The 23,497-nt window shown below is 50.1% G+C and overlaps 1 protein-coding gene across 1 annotated transcript in view; it reads left to right on the forward strand.

The window, feature by feature from the left end:
• The first annotated feature begins 235 nt into the window (after positions 1-235).
• GTF3C5 (general transcription factor IIIC subunit 5) overlaps positions 236-23,497 on the forward strand; it is a 28,401-nt gene continuing 5,139 nt past the window's right edge. The window contains exons 1-5 of the mRNA XM_024252107.3: positions 236-831; positions 11,937-12,156; positions 13,579-13,777; positions 20,718-20,913; positions 21,999-22,103. Coding sequence (XP_024107875.1) covers positions 652-831; positions 11,937-12,156; positions 13,579-13,777; positions 20,718-20,913; positions 21,999-22,103 — 900 coding nt within the window. The 5' untranslated portion in view covers positions 236-651. The remainder of the gene's footprint in view (positions 832-11,936; positions 12,157-13,578; positions 13,778-20,717; positions 20,914-21,998; positions 22,104-23,497) is intronic.

Consider the following 23,497-nt stretch of genomic DNA (forward strand, 5'->3'; position numbering starts at 1 on the left):
CACATCCAGCTCCGCGAGGCCCCCCACAAGCGCCGTTAGAAACCTAGTCCCGAGGGGGCTGCAAGAGCTCGGAAGAAGAAGCGCCAACACCGACAGAATACCAGGCCGACCGGATCCGGAGATCAATTCTCAGCCGGGACCTTTTCCCACTCAAGGAGGCTGGCCGGAAGTCTGCCTCTGGCCCGCCCCCGAGCTATCATTGGGTGTAATACCCAGAAGAGGGCCGGGACGTGGTCAACTCTAGTTCTTTATTGGTTAAAACGTATGAAGCTGGAGGAGAAGGTGGGACCTAGCTTCCTTCGGACTTCTCATTGGCTCAAAAAAAACTCCCTCGGCCCTCGGATTCTCATTGGCTGAAGTCGAGGGAGGTTGGTGTCTTTTTATCCTCCGGGTCCCTCGCTGGCTAGTAACAGAGACTGGTGCTTGCCCCGCCCGGTGGACTAACCCGCTTCATTTTAAATAAAAAGTCGAGAACACGGCGGTCGTTTTCCCGAAGCCATGGGGCCTCCCATGGGCCATTTGCTCCCTGGAGGCCCTAGAGTCTTGCTGAGCCCGGGGAGTTAGGATGACGCGAGCGGTGAGGGAGCCCGGAACGATTCCGTCGCGGAACAATTGAGGCGAGGCCTTTAGGAGCACTTTGTGGGACGGACCATGGCGGGCCCTGCCGGACGCGCAGGGATGGCGGCGGAGGCGGCCGATCTGGGGCTGGGGGCCGCCGTCCCCGTGGAGCTGAGGCGGGAGCGACGCATGGTGTGCGTGGAGTACCCGGGCGTGGTGCGTGATGTGGCTAAGATGCTGCCGACTCTGGGCGGCGAGGAAGGCGTCTCCCGGGTAAGGGGCTGGGAATCTCCGTGTTGGAATAAGAGCTCGGAGTCGCAGAGAAAACGAGCACCCAAAGGATTTCTCAGCAAGGGAAATTTAGTAAATTTACTTATGCAGAAGGGTGCTGCTCGCTCTTCTGGCCGCTGCAAGAGAGCCAACAGAACAAAGGAGGGAAGGGTTTTTGTTTTTGTTTTTTCGTTTGTTTTTCAGGCGGAGTTTCGTTCTTGTTTCCCAGGCTGGAGTGCAGTGGCGCGATTTTGGCTCACCGCAACCTCCGCCTCCCGGGTTCAAGTGATTCTCCTGCCTCAGCCTCCAGAGTAGCTGGGATTACAGGCGCGTGCCACCACGCCCGGCTAATTTTGTATTTTTAGTAGAGACGGGGTTTCACCATGTTGGTCAGACTTGTTGGAAATAAATTTTGGTGCCGCAAAGAAGAATCAGCACTCTGGCAAAAAGTTTTCTCAGCAAAGCAAATTTGCTTCTATAGAAGGGTGCATCTTGCAGATGGAGCAATGGCGAGAGCACACCGACAAGGGAGGGGGAGGGGTTCTTATCTCTTACACAGCTAGTCTCTACTGCTGTGTCTTTCCCATATTGGCTAGGTTTGGACCGCACAGTCTAAGCTAATTCCGATTGGTTATTTCAAAGAGGACAGGGGCACAGGCCTGAGTGGCGGGGTGAGTAGTTTCGGTGGGAAGGATGGTTACAGAGCAGGTGACTCAGGATGACTAAGGACAGAGCAGGTGATAGAAGCTAGGAAGGGGTTGTTTACTGAAACTAGGGGCAAGGAGGCGCAGAGAACGAGGGGTTAAACTTTAAAATGGAGAACAAAGAACAGGGAAGCTGAACATACTGACATATTGGTTCTTTGAAATGGAACTCATAACTCATTGTATTTATTAATTTTCCCCCTCTTGAATTTAAAGGAAGGTAACAGGCTAAAATCTTTGAAGTGGAATTTACTGTGGCCTTCAGGCTGGTCTCGAACTCCTGAGCTCAGGTGATCCACCCGTCTTGGCCTCCCAAAGTGCTGCGATTATAGGCGTGAGCCACCGCACCCAGCCTGGAATGGGTTTTTATCCCTAACGCAGTCAGTCCGTTTTTGTGTCCTGTCCCTACTGGTTAGAGTTGGACCACACAATCCAAGCTCATCTCAATTGGCTATTTCAAACAGAACAGGGGTGTGGGACGAGCGGGACGATCGATTTCGGTGGGAAGAATAGTTTCGGCGGGAAGGGCAGTTAAACAGAGCGGGTAACTAAGGGCAAGGAGGCACAAAGAACAAGGAAGTTAGACTTTGAAGATGGAGAACAAAGAACAAGGGAGTTGAACAAGCTGAACCTTTGAAGAAGAATTCACTGTATCGAACAGTTTCCCCCTCTTGATTTTTATACTTCTTTCTCTTCAAACCTTTTTAGCATGTCTCGACTTTGCTGTTCTTGGTTTTCTAAAAGTAGAAGTTTGTCTGAATAAGGCGGGGGGAAATTGGAGGTTGTAGTGAGAGGTGTCTCCGTAAGTCTTTGTATTAACCCTCAGGCACAGGGTATGATACAACATCCTACGAGAATAAACACGTTTATTACAATGGCAAGGGACATAAGGATAGAGGATATAAGTCCTTTCCACCTGCCGAACAATCTTCCCATTAGATCAGTGAAGGGATCGTTTATCCCAGAATTTTAAGCTAGCTCATTGGATAAAGCAGTAAGATCTTGCAGTGCCTTTGTTATGGTTCCGTCAGGAGCAGTATTACTTGGGATAAAAGTACAACATTGGGTTCCAAGCATGACACAAACGCCACCCCTCTCTGCTAGTATCATTTCTAATGCTATTCTATTTTCCCAAGCCATTTGACTGGTGGGTCCTAGTTGTGTAGCTGTTCCTTTGATAGCATTCCTAGTATAATTAACAAATTGTTGCTGGTTGTAATTGATGTAATTTATCCAATCTACATTTTTATTTATAGTTAACCACCAGAAAAACATAGACTCAAATCCCGCAGCTATTTGATTACGAGCCTTAAATTCATCAGGTACCCCTCGGGGAACTCCAATGGCATCTGTATAAACATGAGGGTCAAAGGAACCACAGGGGGCATCTCTTACTCTACGGTGCCTTGTTTTTACTTCTTCTGGTTGATGAAATGCCAGATTGAAAGGGATGGCCAATGGGATCAGAGCACAAGTACCACTCCCGTTACGTGGCAGAGTATCCAGTAATGGTCCACCACAATGCCACCATACATCTGCTCAGGATGAATGACTAGGGGCAGATTCATGGGTAAGCTCTTGGAAGGGCTTAAGCTCACTGCATCCTGTTAGGTCCCCAAGGAATGCCAAATTTTCCCTGTCACAAGAGACACAAAGTAAAATTGGCATTGGGAGATGGAAGCTGGATAGCCCTCGGGCTGACCCGCAAGGTGTTGAACCTCAGGGAACAGCAGAGAGAGAGCTTGGCACGATTTATCACCCCAGGCTGTGGGGTCCTGGAAAAGAGCTACCATACAGCCCATGCCCGCTCGGCTGGAGGACCATCCAAGTGGAAAGGGGACAGTCTGGGCCTGTGGTCTACCATGTGCGCAAGTGTAACAATCACTTTTCTTTAAAGTGCGGACGGAATATTTAATCCATTCCATCCAGGCGTTTGCATCTCAGTATCCTGTTTCAATTGCTAGAGTTTGCTTTAGGTCTCTTACTTCTACAACTGCTACTTTGGCTGGGTCGTTGTGGAGACGGGAGGGGAACACTGGGCCTGATATGTCTGGGGAGAGCGTTGGGTCCCATACGTTCCCTGGACTCTGGGTCTGGGTTTCTTCATTGTTTTTAACCGCCGATGGTCCAGTCAACCTTAGAGAGAGGGTTCCTGTGGGATCCCGTCCTGTAACATCTGCTCCTAACCCATACCGTCCGAACACAGAGGGTTCTTGGGCCATGGTTTGGGGATTATCTGTAATTAGCAATAAGGGGTTACACTGCAGTGGCTTACAATTTGGTGGAGTGGAACCATGGATAAGTTAGAGTTTTTGTTTGAGTTTCCACAACTTATTTAAAGGACGGAGGTTGGCTGTCCACCTCCCATGTTGGTTGGTCCACCAAACATTTGCCCAGTCACCACAGGGGCCCTTTTAGGCTCCATACTTATACTTGTTTGACTGTCTGCAATATGGACATAGATACTTACCTACATTGGATAGCTGCCTTTGAGCTTGTTCGTATCTGCACGGGTAAGAACAAGGGTCGAACTGAAGGGTCAAGGGATGGTTAGCCTGAGTCACATTGATGACAAGATGACTTTCTGTTGGAAGGAAAAGGAAAAATAAACAAGTGATTGTTAAGCCCTTTTTAGGGTTAGTTTGGTAGGGGTGGGTCCCGGGGCAACAGCCCATTTTTCCCTGTCTGTGGACATTACTCCTTTCACCTGCGTGTAGTGTGCCCATCCCTTTTCAGCCGTTCGGATCGCTGTTTCAGTAGTTAAGAGTACCAGATAAGGCCCTTCCCAAGCTGGTTCAAGTTTTCCATCCTTCCAACTTTTGATGAGAACGTGATCCCCAGGCTGATGCTGGTGTGCTGGAAACTCTAGGGCTGGCGTCTGTGCTAAGAGGCCTTTAGTCCTGAGGGAAGAAAAAGTGGAGGATAGACCAAGTTTATAGTTTTTAAGAAACTGATCTTTGTTTCAAACGTAGCAATGTCAGCAATGGAGTGTAGATAAGGCAACCCATATAGCATTTCATAAGGGGATAAGCCAACGTCTTTCCAAGGGGCGGTTCGGATTCTTAACAAGGCAATGGGAAGGCATTTAGTCCATGGCAACCGAGTCTCTAAGACTAATTTGGTTAAGTGACTCTTCAGAGTTTGGTTCATTCTCTCCACTCTTCCTGATGAAGGTGGGTGCCAGGGAGCATGGTATTCCCCTGCTATGTCTAGTACTTGGGCCAGTTTCTTGATGACATGTGCAGTGAAATGAGTCCCATTATCTGAATCAATATTTTCTACTAATCTATTAAAACTGGGTATAATATTCTCAGTCAATGTTTTAATTACATTATTAGCAGTTGCACTTGAAAAGGGAATAGGTTCCCTCCAGTGCGTAAGGTGATCTACTATCACTAATAAGTACTTTAGGCAGCCGATTGGGGGCATTTCGGTGTAATCAATTTGGACACTTTGGGACGGTCTTAACCCTGGACTCCTTTCCCCAAGGAGTGGTTTTCTTAGGGTCTGCTTATTAGTCTTTTTGCATATTAGACAACTATCTATAACTTGTCTTTCCAGAGTATAAATTCCTATACATCCCTAAACCCTGAGAACTACATCACAAATGGCTTGGGGTCCCCAATGAATTCCTTGATGCAGCTGAGATAAGACTTCTCTCATGAGGGGTTTGGATAACATTTCTCTTTGGTCTGGTAACACCCATTTCCCTTCGGAATTCTCTTTGGCCCCTATTTTTATTAATTTCTCTTTTTCAGTGGAAGAGAAGATGGGAACTGTGGTCGGGGGAGGAAGACAAGGGGTTAGGTGAAAAGTGAGCGTTTTGGAGGAAATGGTAGCTTGTTTGGCTATTTGATCTGTGAGGTTATTCCCTCGACTTTCTGGTGTCCTGGGACATGGACAGTAGCTATTTCTTCTGGCAGCTGGAGGTTACCTAATACTTGGGTGATTAATTCCTTGTGGACAAGGTCTTGGCCTTTGCTATTAATGAGACCTTGTTCGGTCCAAATTTTTCCAAAGGTATGAGCTAGCCCGAAGGCATACTTGGAATCAGAATAAATAGTTCCTTCTTGGTTTTGCAAGTGCTTTAAGGCTTGATTCATTGCAAACAATTCACGTTTGGGCGGACCAATGATTGGGCAGCCTTCCTGACCGTCCTTCTGCAAGGGCTTCCCCGTGGACTACTGAATATCCGTAGACTACTGAATATCCGTAGACTACTGAATATCCGTGGACTACTGAATATCCGTGGACTACTGAATATCCGTGGACTACTGAATATCCGTGGACTACTGAATATCCGTAGACTACTGAATATCCGTTACGTCTTTTTCCTTCAGTTACCCGGGAAGAGCCATCTATAAATAAGTGCCGCCCTGTTGGAAAGGGGTCTCCCTTACATCGGCCTCAATCTAAACACTCATGCTCAGGTCCTTTTAGATTTGGATTCCCTGTTAGGAAACCTGCTGGGTTAAGTGAGTTATCAGTAATCATCTCTCTAATAGGATAGCTTCATACTTTAAAATTTTTGAGTCAGTGAGCCATCTCCCTGCTTTCTGGTTTAAGATAGTTCTAACTTGATGAGGCGTGCTCACAACTAACTTTAAAATTTTTGAGTCAGTGAGCCATCTCCCTGCTTTCTGGTTTAAGATAGTTCTAACTTGATGAGGCGTGCTCACAACTAAATCTCCTCCAAAGGTCAGCTTTCTGCTTTCTTCAGTTAACAAAGCGGTAGCCACGATGGATTGAATACATTCAAGCCATCCACAGGTTACTGGATCTAAAACTTTCGACAGGAAGGCCACAGGTTGCCGGTGACCCCCATGTTCTTGAGTAAGTACTCCTAAAGCTACCCCCTTGTTTACATTAATGAAAAGGATAGATGGCTTTTCTAGGGAAGGCAGGGCTAGGACGGGGCAGTTATAAGCATATGTTTTAGTTCTTCAACCTGGTGGATTTCTTCAGAGGTCCACAGAAGAGGGTCAGGCTTTTCTTGGGCAAGCTTTAGGTATAAAGGTTTTGTTTTTAGGGCATATGAGTCAATCCGTAAGCAGCAATATCCAACCAATCCTAGGAATGTTATGAGTTCCTGCTTAGTTTTAGGCAAAAGTAAGAAGGACACGATCCCTTCAACGCGTTCAGTCCCTATCCTTCGTTTGCCCTTACTTAACAAGTGTCCTAGGTATTTAACTTCTGGCTGTACGAATTGAAGCTTTCCATTTGAAACCCCGTAACCCTTTTCCTTGCAAATGGTTAAGGAGGTGGACGGAGAGGGCAGCTATCCGTTCTATAGCTTCACCAGATACCAGCAGGTCATCCACATATTGGAGCAGGCATGTGTTTTGGGGTAGAAATTTGTTCTAGAATTTGTTCTAGAATCTGACCGAAGAGGTTAGAGGAGTCTGTGAAGTCTTGGGGGAGAACTGTCGGTCGATACCGTTGCTTCCGTCCAGAATGGGGACCTTCCTATTCGAAAGCAAAAATGTCTCGGCTGTCCTCAGCCAAGGGGCATGCCCAAAAAGCATCCTTTAAATATATTACTGTAAACCACCGATGGTCATATGGAATTTTGCTGAGGAGGGTGTAAGGATTAGGGACAACAGGGTGAGTAGTCTGGAATATCTGGCTGATGGCCCAGAGGTCTTGCACTAGTCAGTATAACCCATCTGACTTTCTCACAGGCAGTATTGGGATAAGGGGACACACAGGGTTCAAGGAGCCCGTCCCTAATGAGACTCTCAATGATAGGTTTTAGGCCTATTCTGCCTTCTAAAGGGATGGGATATTGCTTCCTTCTTACTATTTCCCCCCGGGGTTTTTAACTTTATATGTATGGTAGGGGGGTGGGACTTGGAGTCTTCCCCGATTCCCTTCCCTTGACCAGAGATCGGGATGAATGTATTTTTCTTCATGGTGATAAGTAGGTTTAATGAGGTGAGGAATCCTTCTGGGCTAACATATAAACCTATACCTAACTTTAAGTCTCTTCCTAACAGGTTAGTTCCTGCTTCAGGGATTAGCAGAAATTTAACGTGGGCTGATCGATTTTTATATTTGACCTCTGTCTTCTAAGATTTTTGCTCTAAATCCTTCTCCCTTTACCCCTGAAACAAAAAGCTCTTCTGAGGAGCAGCTGATGCTAGATGGAAGGGAACAAACAGAAGAGCGAGCAGCACCCTTCTGCAGAAGTAAACTTAGCAAATTTACTTCTTCAGAAGAAGGGTGCTGCTCGCTCTTCTGGCCGCTAGAGCACACCGAACAAAGGAGGGAAGGTTTCTGTGTCTTGCCCCACTGGCTGGAGTTGGACCGCACAATCTAAGCTGATCTTGATTGGCTATTTCAAATAGAACAGGGATGTGGGTTACAGTGGCTGGACGAGCGGTTTCGCCAGGAAGAATAGTTTTGGCGGGAAGGGCAGTTACAGAGCAGGTAACTAAGGGCAAGGAGGCACAAAGAACAAGGAAGTTAGACTTTGAAGATGGGGAACAAGGAACAAGGGAGTTGAACCAAGCTGAACCTTTGAAGAGGAACTCACTATGTCTAATATCCAGGACACCAAGAGAGGGATGGAGTCGCTGGATGGCGGCCGAAGGGGCAAGTCTACCCGGGTGTGTGGTTTCCTTGGCAACGGAGAGTGTGGTGGACTCTGGGTGGCCAATGGGCAGGGGTTTGGTATTTGTAATTGCCAGGAATGGCCTTTTTTTCCCCAGGGAACAGAGGGGAAGGGACTGTGGGGGAGACCCCTGGGAGCTTTTTTTTTCTTTTTTTTTTCTTTTTTGAGACGGAGTCTGGCTCTGTCGCCCAGGCTGGAATGCAGTGGCGCAATCTCGGCTCACTGTAACCTCCGCCTCCCGAATTCAAGCAGTTCTCCTGCCTCAGCCTCCTGAGTAGCTGGGATTATAGACACCCGCCACCACGCCCGGCTAATTTTTGTTTTTTTTTTTTTAGTAGAGTCGGGGTTTTGCCATGTTGTCCAGGCTGGTCTCAAACTCCTGACCTCAGGTGATCTGCCCGGCTCGGCCTCCCAAAGTGCTGGGATTACAGGCGTGAGCCACTGCACCCAGCTCCTAGGGGCTTTTTTTCATTCCATCCACAAATGTGAGCCACGGCCTGGGCACTGGCGCCAGGAATGCAACTGTGCAGCCCCACAGGGTGTGTTGCGCTGCTGTATCCTCGTTACATGGGGTAGAAAACTGAGGCACGGGGAGATGAAGCTCTGTTGACTTACCTGAGAGGGATAGACTGTTATGTTGTTAGGATTAGAGGTAATGATGGTTGACATCTTATTCTGTACCACGTACGGCTCTAGGTGCCTTATTTACAGTCCGTTCTCTTTAGAACCCTACCAGGTAGGAACTGGCAGTGTCTATTTTACGAGGGAAGGAACTTGTTCAAGGTAACACAGCAAGTGGGGCAGCTGGAGGATGCTCTCTGTAAGTTCTTTACGTGTACCAGAACTTGAAGTGTCTCTTTAGAGAAGTTTTCCCTGATCGCCCTAACTAAAGTGGCCACTGGCAATTATCTGCCTACGCATCCTGTTAATTCCAATCTGAAAATGTCTTAAAATGTTTATTCTGACAAAGGCTTATAAATATAAAACATTTAGGAAAAAAAATTTACTGTCTCTCGACCTCTTGGCCCTAAGACTATCAACTCCATGAGAGTGGGGACTTCTTCTATTCACTTCTGTATTTCTTGATTTTTATTTTTTTATTTTTTGAGACAGGGTTTCATTCTGTCACCAAGGCTGCAGTGCAGTGGAGCAATCATGGCTCACTGCAGCCTCAACCTCCTAGGCTTGGGTGATCTTCTCACCTCACCCTGCCAGGTAGCTGGGACTATAGGCATGCACCACCACGCCCAGCTAGTTTTTGGTATTTTTTGTAGAGACGAGGTCTCCCTAAGTTGCCCAGGATGGTCTCGAACTCCTGGGCTCAAGTGATCCACCCGCCTTGGCTTCCCAAAGGGCTGGAATACATGCATATGAATCTGCTGGGATCTTGCTAAATGAGCCACCATGCCTGGCCCAGTTCTCTGTTCCTAACATCCATAACAGTGCCTAGTTCTGTAAATACTTGTCAAATGCATGATTGAGTCTTTACAGCATTCTAGTGAGTTAGATGCCATTTTTATTCACATTTTTCAGATAAAGACACAAGAAAGTTTAGGTCAGACCTCTACATGGTACAAGGGGATTTGAACTCGTGCTTTGCTCTAGAGTCTGAACTTTTACCTGCTGCTTCCTCATCCTTTACGAATATGGAAAAGCCCTGAATTCATTAAGCACGGGCTGCCAGTATAGCCCCAGTTAATCACGTTTTCTTCTTTTTATTATTCACTTGATTTATGGCTTTGACAGAATCCTTACTCTCGCTAACCTCAGGGATTATCTGTACCAGCTACAGTGTGAGCACTTTGGGAAGGGACCTTCCTTACCCATTCACTCTACTCATGTTTCTTGAGCACCTCCCCTGTGCCAGGCCTACGTTTGCCTTCATTCCCACCCCATCAGGACTCAGAGGTGTGTGTTTCATGAGGAGGAGATTCCTGAGGACCAAGTCTTCTTCATTCTCTCCCGAGATAGTTCCTGATCACTTTCTAAGGGCCAGACCCTGTCTTGGGTGTTGGGAGCCAGCTCACCAGCACGTAGGTGACCTTGTCCCAGTTCACGTTGTTGGTGCTTTCATATGCACACATCCAATGCTCGTTGTGACCCAGCATCGGGCAAGTATTCATTCATATGTAAGTGGCACATATTGAATGTCTGCCATGAGTTAGGTACCAGGAGCTGTGCTTTATACATTTTTAATCATAACAATTGTATGACATAGATGCTATTCTTGGGGTTTTTAAGGAGAGGGGCCCAAAAGGGTGTTGGTATTCAGTTTCATGTGCTTGGAAAGCTAGAGGTAACAGCAAGTCAGAGCCCAAATGGTTGTTACTGATTGATTTAATCTCATTTGGACCTCTAAAGATTTGCACATGAGACTGAATACCAAGATCCTTTATGGTGGGTAGTTGTTACAGTAGGTAGCCCTAGACAAGCCACTCCACCCCACACCAAGCCTGAGTTACCTCCAAGATTGTGGGCGGCAAGCCACCCAGGTGCCAAGGCAAGAGACCAAGGGCATGAGCTGTTCCAGTATAATAAAATATATAAAACAACAAGAGTTATACTAGATCTAGATCATAGACATGATTATATATGAATATCATTAATCACTAGTTTGTAGCAATTACTCTTTATTCCAGTATTATAATAATCCTCGCTCTATAATCATAACCTAAGAAAAACCAGGCCATACAGAGACAGGAGCTAAAGGGGCATGGTGAGGAGTGACCAGAAGACAAGAGTGTGAGCCTTCTGTTATGCCCGGACAGGGCCACCAGAGGGCTCCTTGGTCTAGTGGTAACGCCAGCATCTGGGAAGATGCCCGTTGCCAAGCGGACCTTTGGTCTAGTGGTAGCGTCAAGGAAAAACACCCGCTACTTAGCAGACCGGGAAAGGGAGTCTCCCTTTCCTTGGAGGAGTTTCGAGAAGACTCTACTCCTCCACCTCTTGCGGAGGGCCTGACATCAGTCAGGCCTGCCCGCAGTTATCCGGAGGCCTAACCATCTCCCTGTGATGCTGTGCTTCAGTGGTCACGCTCCTAGTCCGCCTTCATGTTCCATCCTGTACACCTGACTCTGCCTTTTAGATAGCAGTAGTCAATTAGTGAAAGTACTGAAAGTCTCTGATATGCGGAAATGATGGCGTAAGCGGTCTCTCTCTCTCCCTCTCTCTCTCTGTCTTTGCCTCGGCTGCCAGGCAGGGAAGGGCCCCCTGTCCAGTGGACACGTGACCCACGTGACCTTACCTATCATTGGAGATGACTCACACTCTTTACCCTGCCCCTTTTGCTTTGTATCCAGTAAATAACAATGCAGCCAGACATTTGGGGCCACTACTGGTCTCCGTATCTTGGTGGTAGTGGTCCCCCGGGCCCAGCTGTCTTTTCTTTCATCTCTTTGTCTTGTGTCTTTATTTCTACAATCTCTTGTCTCCACACACGGGGAGAAAAACCCACCGACCCTGTGGGGCTGGTCTCTACAAAGATAAGGGTGATAGTATCTCCCCTCAAGTGTTGCCAGAAGGACCAACTAATGCCCCATACCGAGCAGGCACTTGATGGATGATGGCATTTACTTAGAAGGAAGGAGACGATTCTCATTTTTTCCACCAGATAAAAACTAAGATACACGGGTTTAAAAAATGGGCCTTTTGGGAATTAAGAGCCCAGAATGAAACGTGAGCCTCCTGGCCTTTCCTGGATCACCGTCAGGCTTTTATTGAGAGAGGAGCAGCTCCCCTCTGGCTGCTTGGCTTGTCACTGCTTCACTCTGTCTCCTTTGGCCTTGCCACAGATCTACGCAGACCCCACCAAGAGGCTGGAGCTGTACTTCCGGCCCAAGGACCCATACTGCCACCCAGTGTGCGCCAACCGCTTCAGTACCAGCAGCCTGCTGCTCCGCATCAGGAAGAAAACGAGGCGGCAGAAAGGGGTGCTGGGCACTGAGGCCCACTCTGAGGTCACATTTGACATGGAGATCCTTGGCATCATCTCCACCATTTACAAATTTCAGGGTAACTGAAATCTACTCTTGCAATGTCTGGTTATTTCAGGGCCGGCCATCCCAGCTGCCTGCAGGAGCTGTGTGGGTCATCTGCACCAGTGGAGGGGGCCAGGATATGCCCAGGGGCTGTGGGGACACAGCAGGGCACAGGCCCCATCCAGGAGGCAGCCTTTCTTCCCTCCAGCCAACAGTTCCCCAGAGACTGCAGGTTCATTGCTGCCCAATCTTCAGCATTCTTAAGCTAGAAATCTCCTAATTTTTAATGAAACCATTGTGTGGGACCAAATAAAACTGGTCAATAGACCTCCAGTCTTTCCCCCACCACAGTGTTTTGAACCTTCTCTTGTCTCGGTTGCTGTTGGTCTTGCCCTCCTAGCTCCCGAAGCCCCTTGGGACCTCCTCCTCCTCTGAACTCTCAGCAGGTTGAACGTCCCTCGTGGAGCCCTCAATCAGGTTTGCCACCTACCAGGAACCCCAGTGAGGAAGCAATAAGGCAAGGGAGGGAGACGGGTGAGAAAGACAGACTCTGGCATTGTGCCTGCCTGAGCCCTGCCGGTTTCTTTGGGAGGTGGCTTGGCTTCCCTGAGTCTCAGTGTCCTTGTCTGTGCAGTGCGGGCTACAGAGCCTGTGTTCCTTAGGCCCTCATGAAGATTCCGGGAGGCAATGCCTGTGAATGGGCCAGCTTCTGGCCCACAGGAGGTGCCTGGCATATTACTAACAAGCCTTAGAGATGGCTGAGTTACAGCTGCAGTTCTAGGCAGAATCTGAAGAGTATAAAGATTGAGAAGGGCAAAGAGGAGTAGAAAGAAAAGAGAGGAAGAAGAAAGTGAAATGAAGGAGAAGCAGGACCTGGGGTCCCACGGGTTGGACATTTTTAATGGCAGTCATTCTGGTGGGTCATGGCATTCACCAAAGAGGGCTATTCTTTCTGGGACAAGGTTTCCCAAGTGATTCATAAAACATAACACCTTGTATTTTTCATCGAATTGAACCAGCACCTTGCTGCTCAGTGTATGTCTCTGGACTGGCAGCATCAACCTCACCTGGGAGCTTGGTGGAAATGCACCATGTCAGAACCTGCATTTAGCAAGATCCTGGCAGATTCATATGCATGTTACTAGGTTGGTGCAAAGGTAATTGCAGTTTTTACCGTTAAAAGTAACATCCATCTAAGAAGCACTGACCTGGACTCCATCCTCACCTATAACGTAGCTCTCCACCTCCCCAAAATAATTTTTATGTAAGTGACTTAGACTGCATCAAGCCAACTTTGCAGAAGCATTTGGGAAGGGTGTGTTTTCCTGCCACCCTAACCCTGCACCCTCCCCCATATGGCCCACTCAGCACCTCCCCAAGCAGATGTGGGTGTCGGTGTGTGGCAGCTGCCCATTCCTGGACTCAATGTCTGCCATCTGCCCACCTCTCTTTCTAGGGATGTCTGACTTCCAGTACTTGGCTGTGCATACGGAAGCAGGCGGCAAGCATACGTCAATGTATGACAAGGTGCTCATGCTCCGGCCCGAGAAGGAGGCCTTTTTCCACCAGGAGCTGCCGCTCTACATCCCCCCGCCCATCTTCTCCCGGCTGGATGCCCCGGTGGACTACTTCTACCGACCAGAGACCCAGCACCGGTAAGGTCCTCCTCCATGCAGCCTCGGTTCTCCATCCTGAAAATGGGATGGGCCAGGCACGGAGGCTCACGCACTGGGTGTGGTGGTGCACACCTGTAATTCCAGCTACTGGGGAGGCTGAGGCTGGAGAATCACTTGAACCCAGGAGGTGGAGGTTGCAGTGAGCCAAGATCGTGTCACTGCACTCCAGCCCGGGTGACAGAGTGAGACTTTGTCTCTAAAAAAAAAAAAAAAAGAAAACGGGATGACAGTAGTACCTACACAACAGAGGTATTGGGATTGAATTTAAAAAGCGTGTGCAGTTCTCAGCACAGGGTTGAGTACAGAACAGGGCCTTAGTAAGCGGTGGCCTGTGTGATCACCAGGTTGGCCTCACTCCCGAGGACAGTGCAAAGAACGTGACTGTGGGACACGTGGGTTCCTGCTGAGAAATGTCCTTTGGCTTAATCACCTGGTCATTGCTGACCAGCCAGTCTCTGGACCTTGCTGTCACTAGTAATGACACTACCTAAGCAAGCCGCCTGGGAATGTCCCACTCTCTGACCCCAGCTCCTTCCTACCTCCTTTGCTCCCCATGGCCTCACCGTCCCTGTCCCTGGCAGAGATTTCACAGCCTCTGTCATCTGTCCCTGCCCTGCCCTCCTCTCTTTGCCACACTCACCTGCCAAGCCTTGGCCCTGCTTCACCCCTGCTGTTTACCCTTTCCTGGTCTGCCCTGTGTGGCTGGAGGTCGCTTCAGAGAACCCCTGACCCTGCCCATCACCCAGTGCCATCCTTCTCAAGGCATCTGTGACTCTACACAGCTCTCGCCTGCTCTGTACTTGGTTATGGACCACGTCCCCTCCGGAACACGGTGCCTCTCCTGAGGACAGGCGCTCACTCTCTCTCATCAGTAGTGGGTTTCTCCTACACCGAGAGCTATGAAAAGCCACATGGACGTGACTCATAGTGCACCCACCGCCACCCCCCGCCACCCACCACACCTCCGTGTGCACAGCCTGTCCAAGCCCACATGCAATTCAGATGAAATGAATTCTGTAACTCAGACGTTCTTGACATAATTAGAGACCTCAGCGGCTGTTGGAAAGGCAGGCCTAGGCATTGTCAGATGTAGTCAAATTGTCAAATGCCATACATTGACATTAAAGAATAGGATTTTCTTTATATAAAATCCAAGATTGAATACCGTGAAAACAAAATAAAGAAAACAAGTTTGAAAATACCCAACTGGGGATGAATAACATTGACCAGCCACACTGCCAGTTATTTCACGTCCCTGTGCAGCAGCGCTGTGAGTGCATCTCACCCCAGCCTGGGAGCAATTCCCCAGGGTTCCTGACACCCCCATCGTACACATGAGGAAGCCGAGACATGGGGTCAGTGCCAGGTCCCACCGGCAGCACCACCCCGGGGTCTCCCACTCTGCAGGCTTTGCTCGTGGCCCAGTGCCACAGTGTCCTGATTTTTGTGTGCTCTACTTTCTAAAATTACATACAAAAAGACAACATGGAAAAAAACTTTGCATTGTAATGGATGCTCCCCAGAAGTAGCGACTTGCCTGCTTCGGTCTGTCATAGCCCCGGTGCCCAGAACAGAGCCTGGCCTGTGAGAGGTACTCAGCAAGTGTCCATGGGCCCCACACAGATTTAGGGGAGCAAGATTACTGCCAACAGATTAGCAAAATGAAAAGGTCTTTTTTTTTTTTTTTTTTCTTTTTGAAAGGCGGAGTCTTGCTCTGTCCACCCAGGCTGGAGTGCAGTGGCGCGATCTTGGCTCACTGCAACCTCTGCTTCCTGGGTTAAAACAATTCTCCTACCTCAGCCTCCTGAGTAGTTGGGACTGCAGGCGCCCACCAGTACGCCCAGCTTATTTTTGTATTTTTAGTAGAAATGAGGTTTCACCATATTGGCCAGGCTGGTCTCGAACTCCTGGCCTCCAGTGATCCGCCCACCTCAGCCTCCCAAAGTGCTGGGATTACAGGCGTGAGCCACAGCGCCCAGCCCGAAAAGGACTTTGAAAACTGGGCCAGAGGTCATGGTGTTTGTTGAATAATTGTTCCATAGCATGTTTTAAGCTTCCAAAAATGCAGCCCTCAAGAGAATGGGCTTGGGCCTAGTGTAGTGGCTCACACCTGTAATTCCAGTGATTTGAGAAACCAAACTAGGAGGATTACTTGAGGCCAAAAGTTTGAGACCAGCCTGGGCAATATAGCAAGACTCTGTCTCTACAAGAAAAACTAAAAAGGTTAGCTGGGCATGGTGGCGTGCCCCTGTATAGCCCTAGCTACTCGGGAGGCTGAGGTGGAAAGATGGGTTGAGCCCAGGATTTTGAGGCTGCAGTGAATATGATCACACCACTGCACTCCAGCCTGGGTGACAGAGCAAAACCCTGTCTCAATAAACAAAACAAAAAACAAACAGAAGAAAGAGCGGACTGTGTGGACTGATGGGACCCATGCCCAGATGCCTCCCTTGCTCTGTGAGAAAGGCAGGTGCAAGACCAGGTTCTGTGGAATAGAAGTAAATGGTGGTGTGATAACAGAAGCCTAGAAAAGTCTGGAAGATTTGGGGCTCAGAGCAGTTTTCTTTGAAGGGGTGGGAGGGCTTTCTCATTCCTCATTATGTGTTTCCTTTATGTCCTGACTGAGCAACCGTGGTGGCCCAGGGCACTCCCTGGAGCCTGGTGTCCACGGACAACACAGCAGCTGGGGTGCAGTGCAGGGGCAGGGAGCTAGACGGAGCATGAGTACATGGCTGGGAGCCTTAAAGGAGATCATGGGGAGTGGGCCACACTGGTGGAAGGCAGTGGGCCGGGGCTACAGGTAGCAGCGAGGGCCCTCAGAGGAGCTGACATCTGGAGCTGAGACAGAGCCAGCCAGGGGAAGATCCAGGGAGAACTTTCCAGACCAGGGGATTCGCGCATGCAAAGGAAGGCTGGGGAGGCTGCTGTGCCCCAGAGCAGGTGAGCCAGGGAATGGGGGTGGGGAGTGAAGACCAGTGCCTAGGCTTCATCCTCAAGAGAGAGCGTGTTATTCTCTGCCTCCAGAAAAGCATTGCAGAAAGGTTCAAACACACCTCAAAGTGGAGAGAATTGAATTGTCTAGTGGCCCCCACGTGCCCATCAGGAGTGTCCAGTGAGCAACATTCTGCTCCCCTCCACCCCCAGTGGCACAGTGCTGCCTTCAGAAACAAGCAGTGCGGATCTCCGACAGGGAAGACTCGTGTTTCAGACAGATCTGCAATACCAGTCTCCTACCCAACAGCATTAACAGCACTCCCCAACATCACCCACAGCCAGTCCTTGTTCACTTTTTCCCGATTGTCTCAAAAGCCACTCAGGAGCCAAACAGGGGCCACACATGTTGCTTTTGGTTGCTATCCCCTAGTCTGTAACATCCTCTACCACCACCACCCCCTACTTTTTTCTGATTGTAAGAATAAATTGTACCTGTTAGAAAAAAACAAAACATTGTGGAAATGTATTAACTAAAAAGAATCAAGTCACTTTGCCTCCCTGCAGAAAACTGTTGCACATAGAATGATACCATTTTCTGTAAGTATATTGTACTCATTTTTTTTTTTATTTTTGGAGACGGAATTTCCCTCTTGTCGCCCAGGCTGGAATGCAGTGGCGCGATCTCGGCTCACTGCAACCTCTGCCTCCCAGGTTCAAGTGATTCTCCTGCCTCAGCCTCCCGAGTAGCTGGGATTACAGGTGTGCGCCTTCATGCCCAGCTACCTTTTGTATTCTTAGTAGAGACGGGGTTTCACCATGTTGACCAGGCTGGTCTCAAACTCCTGACCTCAGATGATCCGCCTGCCTCAGCCTCCCAGAGTGCTGGGATTACAGGCGTGAGCCACCGCACCCAGCCTATTTTTTAAAGTTACTTATTGGCCAGGCATAGTGGCTCATGCCTGTAATTCCAGCACTTTGAGAGGCTGAGGTGGGAGGATTGCTTGAGCCCAGAAGTTTGAGAACAGCCTGAGCAACATAGTGAGACCCTGTGTCTACAAAAAATTTTTAAAAATTACCCGAGTGTGGTGGGATGTGTGCCTGTGGTCTCAGCTACTTGGGAAGTTGAGATGGGAGGATGGCCTGAGCCTGGGAGGTCAATGCTGCAGTGAGCTATCATTGTGCCACTGCACTCCAGCCTGGGTGACAGAGTGGGACCGTGTTTTAAAAAAAAAAAAAAGTGGTTTTTTGGTTTGTTTTTTCTTCACCACAAGCAGCATACTCTTGTCAGAAACAAAAACACATAAAAGAAAACAGGCTGGGCACGGTGGCTTAGACCTATAATCCCAGCACTTTGGGAGGCCAAGGCGGGTGGATCACCTGAGGTAAGATCAAGACCATCCTGGCTAACACAGTGAAACCCTGTCTCTACTAAAAATACAAAAAAATTAGCCGGGTGTGGTGGTGGGCGCCTGTAGTCCCAGCTATTCGGGAGGCTGAGGCAGGAGAATGGCGTGAACCTGCGAGGCGGAGCTTGCAGTGAGCCGAGATCGCGCCACCGTGCTCCAGCCTGAGCAACAGAGCAAGACTCCATCTCAAAAAATAATAATAATACAAAAAATTAGCTGCACGTGGTGGCGCATGCCTGTAATCCCAGCTACTTGGGGGGCTGAGGCAGGAGAATCGCTTGAACCCAGGATGTGGAGGTTGAGGTGAGCTGAGATCGTGCCATTGCACTCCAGCCTGGCAACAAGAGTGAAACTCCATCTCAAAAAAAAGAAAACAGCACTTGTCAGCACTGCCGCCCCTGGCACTAGATGGCAGCAGCATCTGAGTCCCTGCTCTGCCCTGCAGGCCAGTGGGAAGCTGTTTCAAGCCCCTGGGGTAAAATGAGGGAGGAGGGCCAGCTGCCCTCGGGCCCCAAGGCCCCCCTCCCTCCCCAGGTGGTTTATCAGTTTCCAGCACCTGGAAAGAACCTGCATTTTCTCCCAGGGCTGCTGTCAATTCTCCTGCCCTGCTGACGTTGCTGGGTGCATGAGGACTGGCAGGGAGGAGACCTAGCCACTGCCTCCTTGGCCCCTTCCTGAGGAGATTGAGCTTCCCACAAACCAGGTGGGCAAGCAGAGGCTGCTGGGTGGCCTGACGGGGTCCTCCTAACTGGAGGATGGTGGGTTCCTCCTGTTCCTCAGGGACTCTCCAAGGTGGTCCTGTTGACTTTGCCATCAGCACGCTTCGACCCCTGCCAGCAGTTCCCCACCTACTTAGAATCATGGTGACACAGACCACAGCCTGAGGCTGCCATGGGGAGCGGGCTGGGGGTGCAGCCAAGGCTGCCGCAGCCTCTCCCTACAGGGTTGGGCACAGGTGGGCTGCTCTTGCAGCCAACCCCACAGCCAACAGAGAGGCTGGAGTCACCGGGGCCAGGCTCAGCGCAGGACTTGCCTTCCTCAGCTGATGGCCACCCGGTTTTCCTGGGGGACATCTTTGAAAACAGGATAGTGCTGACCTGTCCCGTGTGGTTTCTAACACAGGCACTTTAAAAAGAAGGCCCAGACTTGATCCCGTCTTTCTAGTTTTGTTTCACATTGTGAAAATTACCGTTATTCTTTGTAAGATGCAGATGCTATGTACTCATGTAGAAAACTAAGGTAAAATGGAAACAAATTTTGAAAGGTAATGATAACCCGAATGAATTCGATGATGTCCGAGACCTACTTTAAAATGTACTTCGAAATAGTGGGTTGGATGGAGATTCAGATGAAATGCAGTTAACCACGTGGTGATCATTGTTGAAGCTGGTAACGGGCTCTTGGGGGTTCTTTACACTGGCCTGCCTGCTTTTGTGTAAGTTTGGTGTCCAACCTTAAAGATGTAACCACTACAAATATTTTGAGAAATACCTACCTAAGGGTGTTCTGTGCCAACACACAGAGATAGTTCTAGAATCTCTGCTTTGTATGTGTGTGTATGTGTTTTAAGACTTTATTTTTTTAGAGCAATTTTAGAATCACAGCAAAATAAGAAGGCACAGCGATTTCTCATATGCCCCCTAGCCGCCCCCACACTCAGCCTCCCCCATTATCAACATCTCAGTAGAGTGGGGCGCTTGTTAACAGTGGATGAACCTATGCTGACACATTGTCACCCAGTGTCCATAGTTGACATTGGGGTTCCCTCTTGGTGTTGGACATTCTATGTGTTTGGACAAATGGAACCCTTGGCTTTAACCCCTGTGTTTCATGACAATGCCATTTGGTGAGGTTCTTTGTTCATTCACCTACATGTGGTCGAGATGCTTGTGAGCCAAAGAGTCATGCTCTTTTGGGTGGCAGGACAGGTGTGTGATGGGACCTTTGCAGCCAGGCTTCTAGATGGGAGTCCCAGCTCCTTCCCAGGAGCTCCGTCTCTGGGCAAATTTCCCAGTCCCTGTGGTTTCAGCTGCTTTATTAGAAAATGGTCCCTTCTCTGTAGGATTAGTTTGAGCGTTAAATAAGTGAATCGCATGTAAGCAGATGTGAGTTGAGTGCAGCTCTTGTCCCTGTTTTGACAGCAGATTGCGTTCTCTCATGCAGCTGTGCTGGGTGATTTCACCATTGCCAGCTGCTGGACATTAGACTCTGTCCAGTTTTTCACTGGCTGGACAGTGCTGCACCTGACTCAGTGCACTTTTGGGGCCACCAGCCCCATGACAGGTACCCTTTCCTGCACTCCAGCCTTTAGGACCTTTTGGCCTTTCCCCAGTTTGAAAGCCGCAGGCCCCAGGGTTTCTCTGAGTTGTCCTAGGCAGTTGTGGCTGCGTCTCTTCCTCTGTGAATACAGGTTCCTTTAGCAGCCGACTCTGGGGTCCTTTCCCAGCACACATGTCCAGAGAGAGGCACACGGTGGCTGCGGGCCTTGCCGGGCTTCTGGGCTCCCTGCCTGGTCTGGCCCAGTGGGTGCCTGGGATGGCCTTGGTGCTCCTGTTCTCACCTGTACTCTCTGCCCCCAGGGAAGGCTACAACAATCCCCCCATCTCAGGTGAGAATCTGATTGGCCTGAGCAGAGCCCGGCGCCCCCACAATGCCATCTTTGTCAACTTTGAGGATGAGGAGGTGCCCAAGCAGCCGCTGGAGGCTGCAGCCCAGACGTGGAGGAGAGTCTGCACTAACCCCGTGGACCGGAAGGTGGAGGAGGAGCTGAGGAAGGCAAGTCCTGCGCTGAGCCTGGTCCCGGTGACTGCAGCCTCTCTGTTGGCTTCCCATGTTTACCCAGCTGCTCCCTGTTCCTGGCTGTGGGGTTGGCTGCACTGACCTTTACCCATTCCTTAGTGCATGGGAACTTCTCACCTTCAGATGCCGTGTCTAAAGGCTGTGTCGGTATAAGTTCTACATTCCCGAGGTTGAAAATGCTTCTTAGAGTTCTTAAGAAAAATATGCGTGCATTGTTCAAATGTGACATAAACGTGGAGCTCTGGGATCCACTGAGCTCTTATTCATCCATTCACTGATTGCAGCAAACCCAGTGGGGCACCTAGTGTGCCAGGCCCAGCACTTTCTTACTGTTAGAACTGGAACCGTGCTGCCAGGCAGCCCGCCTTCCCCGGGCTTGCGGGTGCCGAGGAGTCCTGCGTCCCCACTGGCATGAGCATCAGGTTCACAGTGAGGCCACTGCCACCTGGAGCCCGGCGCTTCCCTTACGCAGTGTGCCTGTGGGAGACCACGTGGATTTCTTATTGATTTCCAGCAGTCACTGGGGCACACTGTCAGTGGCTCCTTATTGCCCGCCAGGCACAGCCCACATTCCTGACCTGAATTGGCTTGTGAGGCCCGCTGCCCCGGCCTCCTGGCCCTCTACACTCCGGCCACACTGACCTTTGTAGTCCTCCCCAGGCCAGGCTGTCCCCTTCAGCCCTGATGATGTCCTACCTCAGGCACCTGTTCTGTAGATTGGGGCAGCATGGGGACCCTGGGACTCTAGCATGTGCGCCCTGAGCCCTGCTCCCCACCGCGCTGTGGGCTGTATGAGGACAGCGACCATGTCTCTTGTCGTTTGAGAGACCTAGCCCCACAACTGCACTTGGCACAGGCTGGGCACGCAGCCCAGGCTTCTGAGGGAAGGGATGAATTAGTGAGGGCAGCAGGTTCTAGGGCCACGCCCTGTGTGTCCAGCCCCTGTCCTCTACCAGCTCTTCTCTGGAGGGGCTGCTGGGGCCCAGAACATGTTGGGAGTTCAGGGCAGAAGGGTGGAAGCTGCTGGTGCTCATCTCAGCCTCTGCCCTTGGCCTCCCCAGCTGTTTGACATCCGTCCCATCTGGTCCCGGAACGCTGTCAAGGCCAACATCAGCGTCCACCCAGACAAGCTCAAGGTCTTGCTTCCCTTCATAGCCTATTACATGGTAAGTGTCAGCTGCCCACCCACCTGCCTTGATTCCCATCCATATGGTCCCTGGTCCCTGCTGTGATGTCTTACAGCCACAGTAAGAGCAGCCAACCCCCTATCCTGGCTCCCCATCCTTCCTGCCCCACCCCCATCCTGGCCCATCCTTCCTACCCACCCCTGGCCTGGCCCTCATCCTTCCTGCCCTACCCCCAACCTAGCACCTTCCCCATCCTGGCACCCCCATCCTTCCTCCCCCCTGTCCTGGCACCCCCATCCTTCCTTCCCCCTGTCCTGGCACCCCCATCCTTCCTCCCCCCTGTCCTGGCACCCCCATCCTTCCTCACCCCCATCCTGGCAACCCCATCCTTCCTCACCCCCATCCTTCCTCCCCCCTGTCCTGGCACCCCCATCCTTCCTTCCCCCCTGTCCTGGCACCCGGATCCTAGCATCCCTAAGACAGCTTATTAAAGCCAGCTAGAAAAGTTTTAGCTCCCTGAGTCCAGGGCGCCCTCCACAGCCTGTTGGGCTGCAGAACCCAGCCCCTGACCACAGCGGCCCCATGTCGTCCTCTACCTGTGTTGAGTAGGGTTCAGTGGGAGGCAGATCCACCTTTGATCCACAAGCATGTAAAGATGGATGTCATTACTGAGGTTCGCAAAGGTGCTGGTGGGAAAGGGACCCTCCCCGCTGCCAGGCCTCACAGAGCATTAGGGGAAGCCAGTGTAGACATGACCGTGAGGGTCTGCGGCAGGCAGTGGGACACAAGAAAGACTCATTTCTTCTGTCTTGTTGGACTTCCGGCTCAGGAGAGCGACCTGTGCTGCTTGGCGTTGGCATTTTATTTTATTTTATTTATTTTATTTATTTTGAGATGGAGTCTCACTCTGTCTCCCAGGCTGGAGTGCAGTGGTGTGATCTCTGCTCACTGCAACCTCCGCCTCTGGGATTCAAGTGATTCTCCTGCCTCAGCCCCCTAAGTACCTGGGAGTACAGGCGCAAGCCGCCATGCCCAGCTAATTTTCTTTTTTTGCATTTTTAGTAGAGATGGGGTTTCGCTATGTTGGTCAGGCTGGTCTCGAACTCCTAACCTCAAGTGATTGGCCTGCCTCGGCCTCCCAAAGTGCTGGGATTATAGGCGAGAGCCACTGCGCCTGGCTGGCATTGGCTTTTTAGACATAAGCCATTCAAAAGCTCCGTTTGGGGACAGAAGATGTCTCATCGATCAGGCCAGTAGTAACACTGGGCACTTAATATGCGCCAGGAACCATGGCAAAGGCTCCATGGGCGCTATCTCATTTAATCCTCTGAAAAACCGTGGGAGGCCAGGCACGATGGCTCACATCTAGAATCCTGGTATTTTGGGAGGCTGAAGCGGGAGAATCGCTTGCATCCAGGAGTTCGAGACCAGCC

This window comes from Pongo abelii, chromosome 13 (assembly GCF_028885655.2).
Source record: "Pongo abelii isolate AG06213 chromosome 13, NHGRI_mPonAbe1-v2.0_pri, whole genome shotgun sequence".
Classification (NCBI taxonomy): domain Eukaryota; kingdom Metazoa; phylum Chordata; class Mammalia; order Primates; family Hominidae; genus Pongo; species Pongo abelii.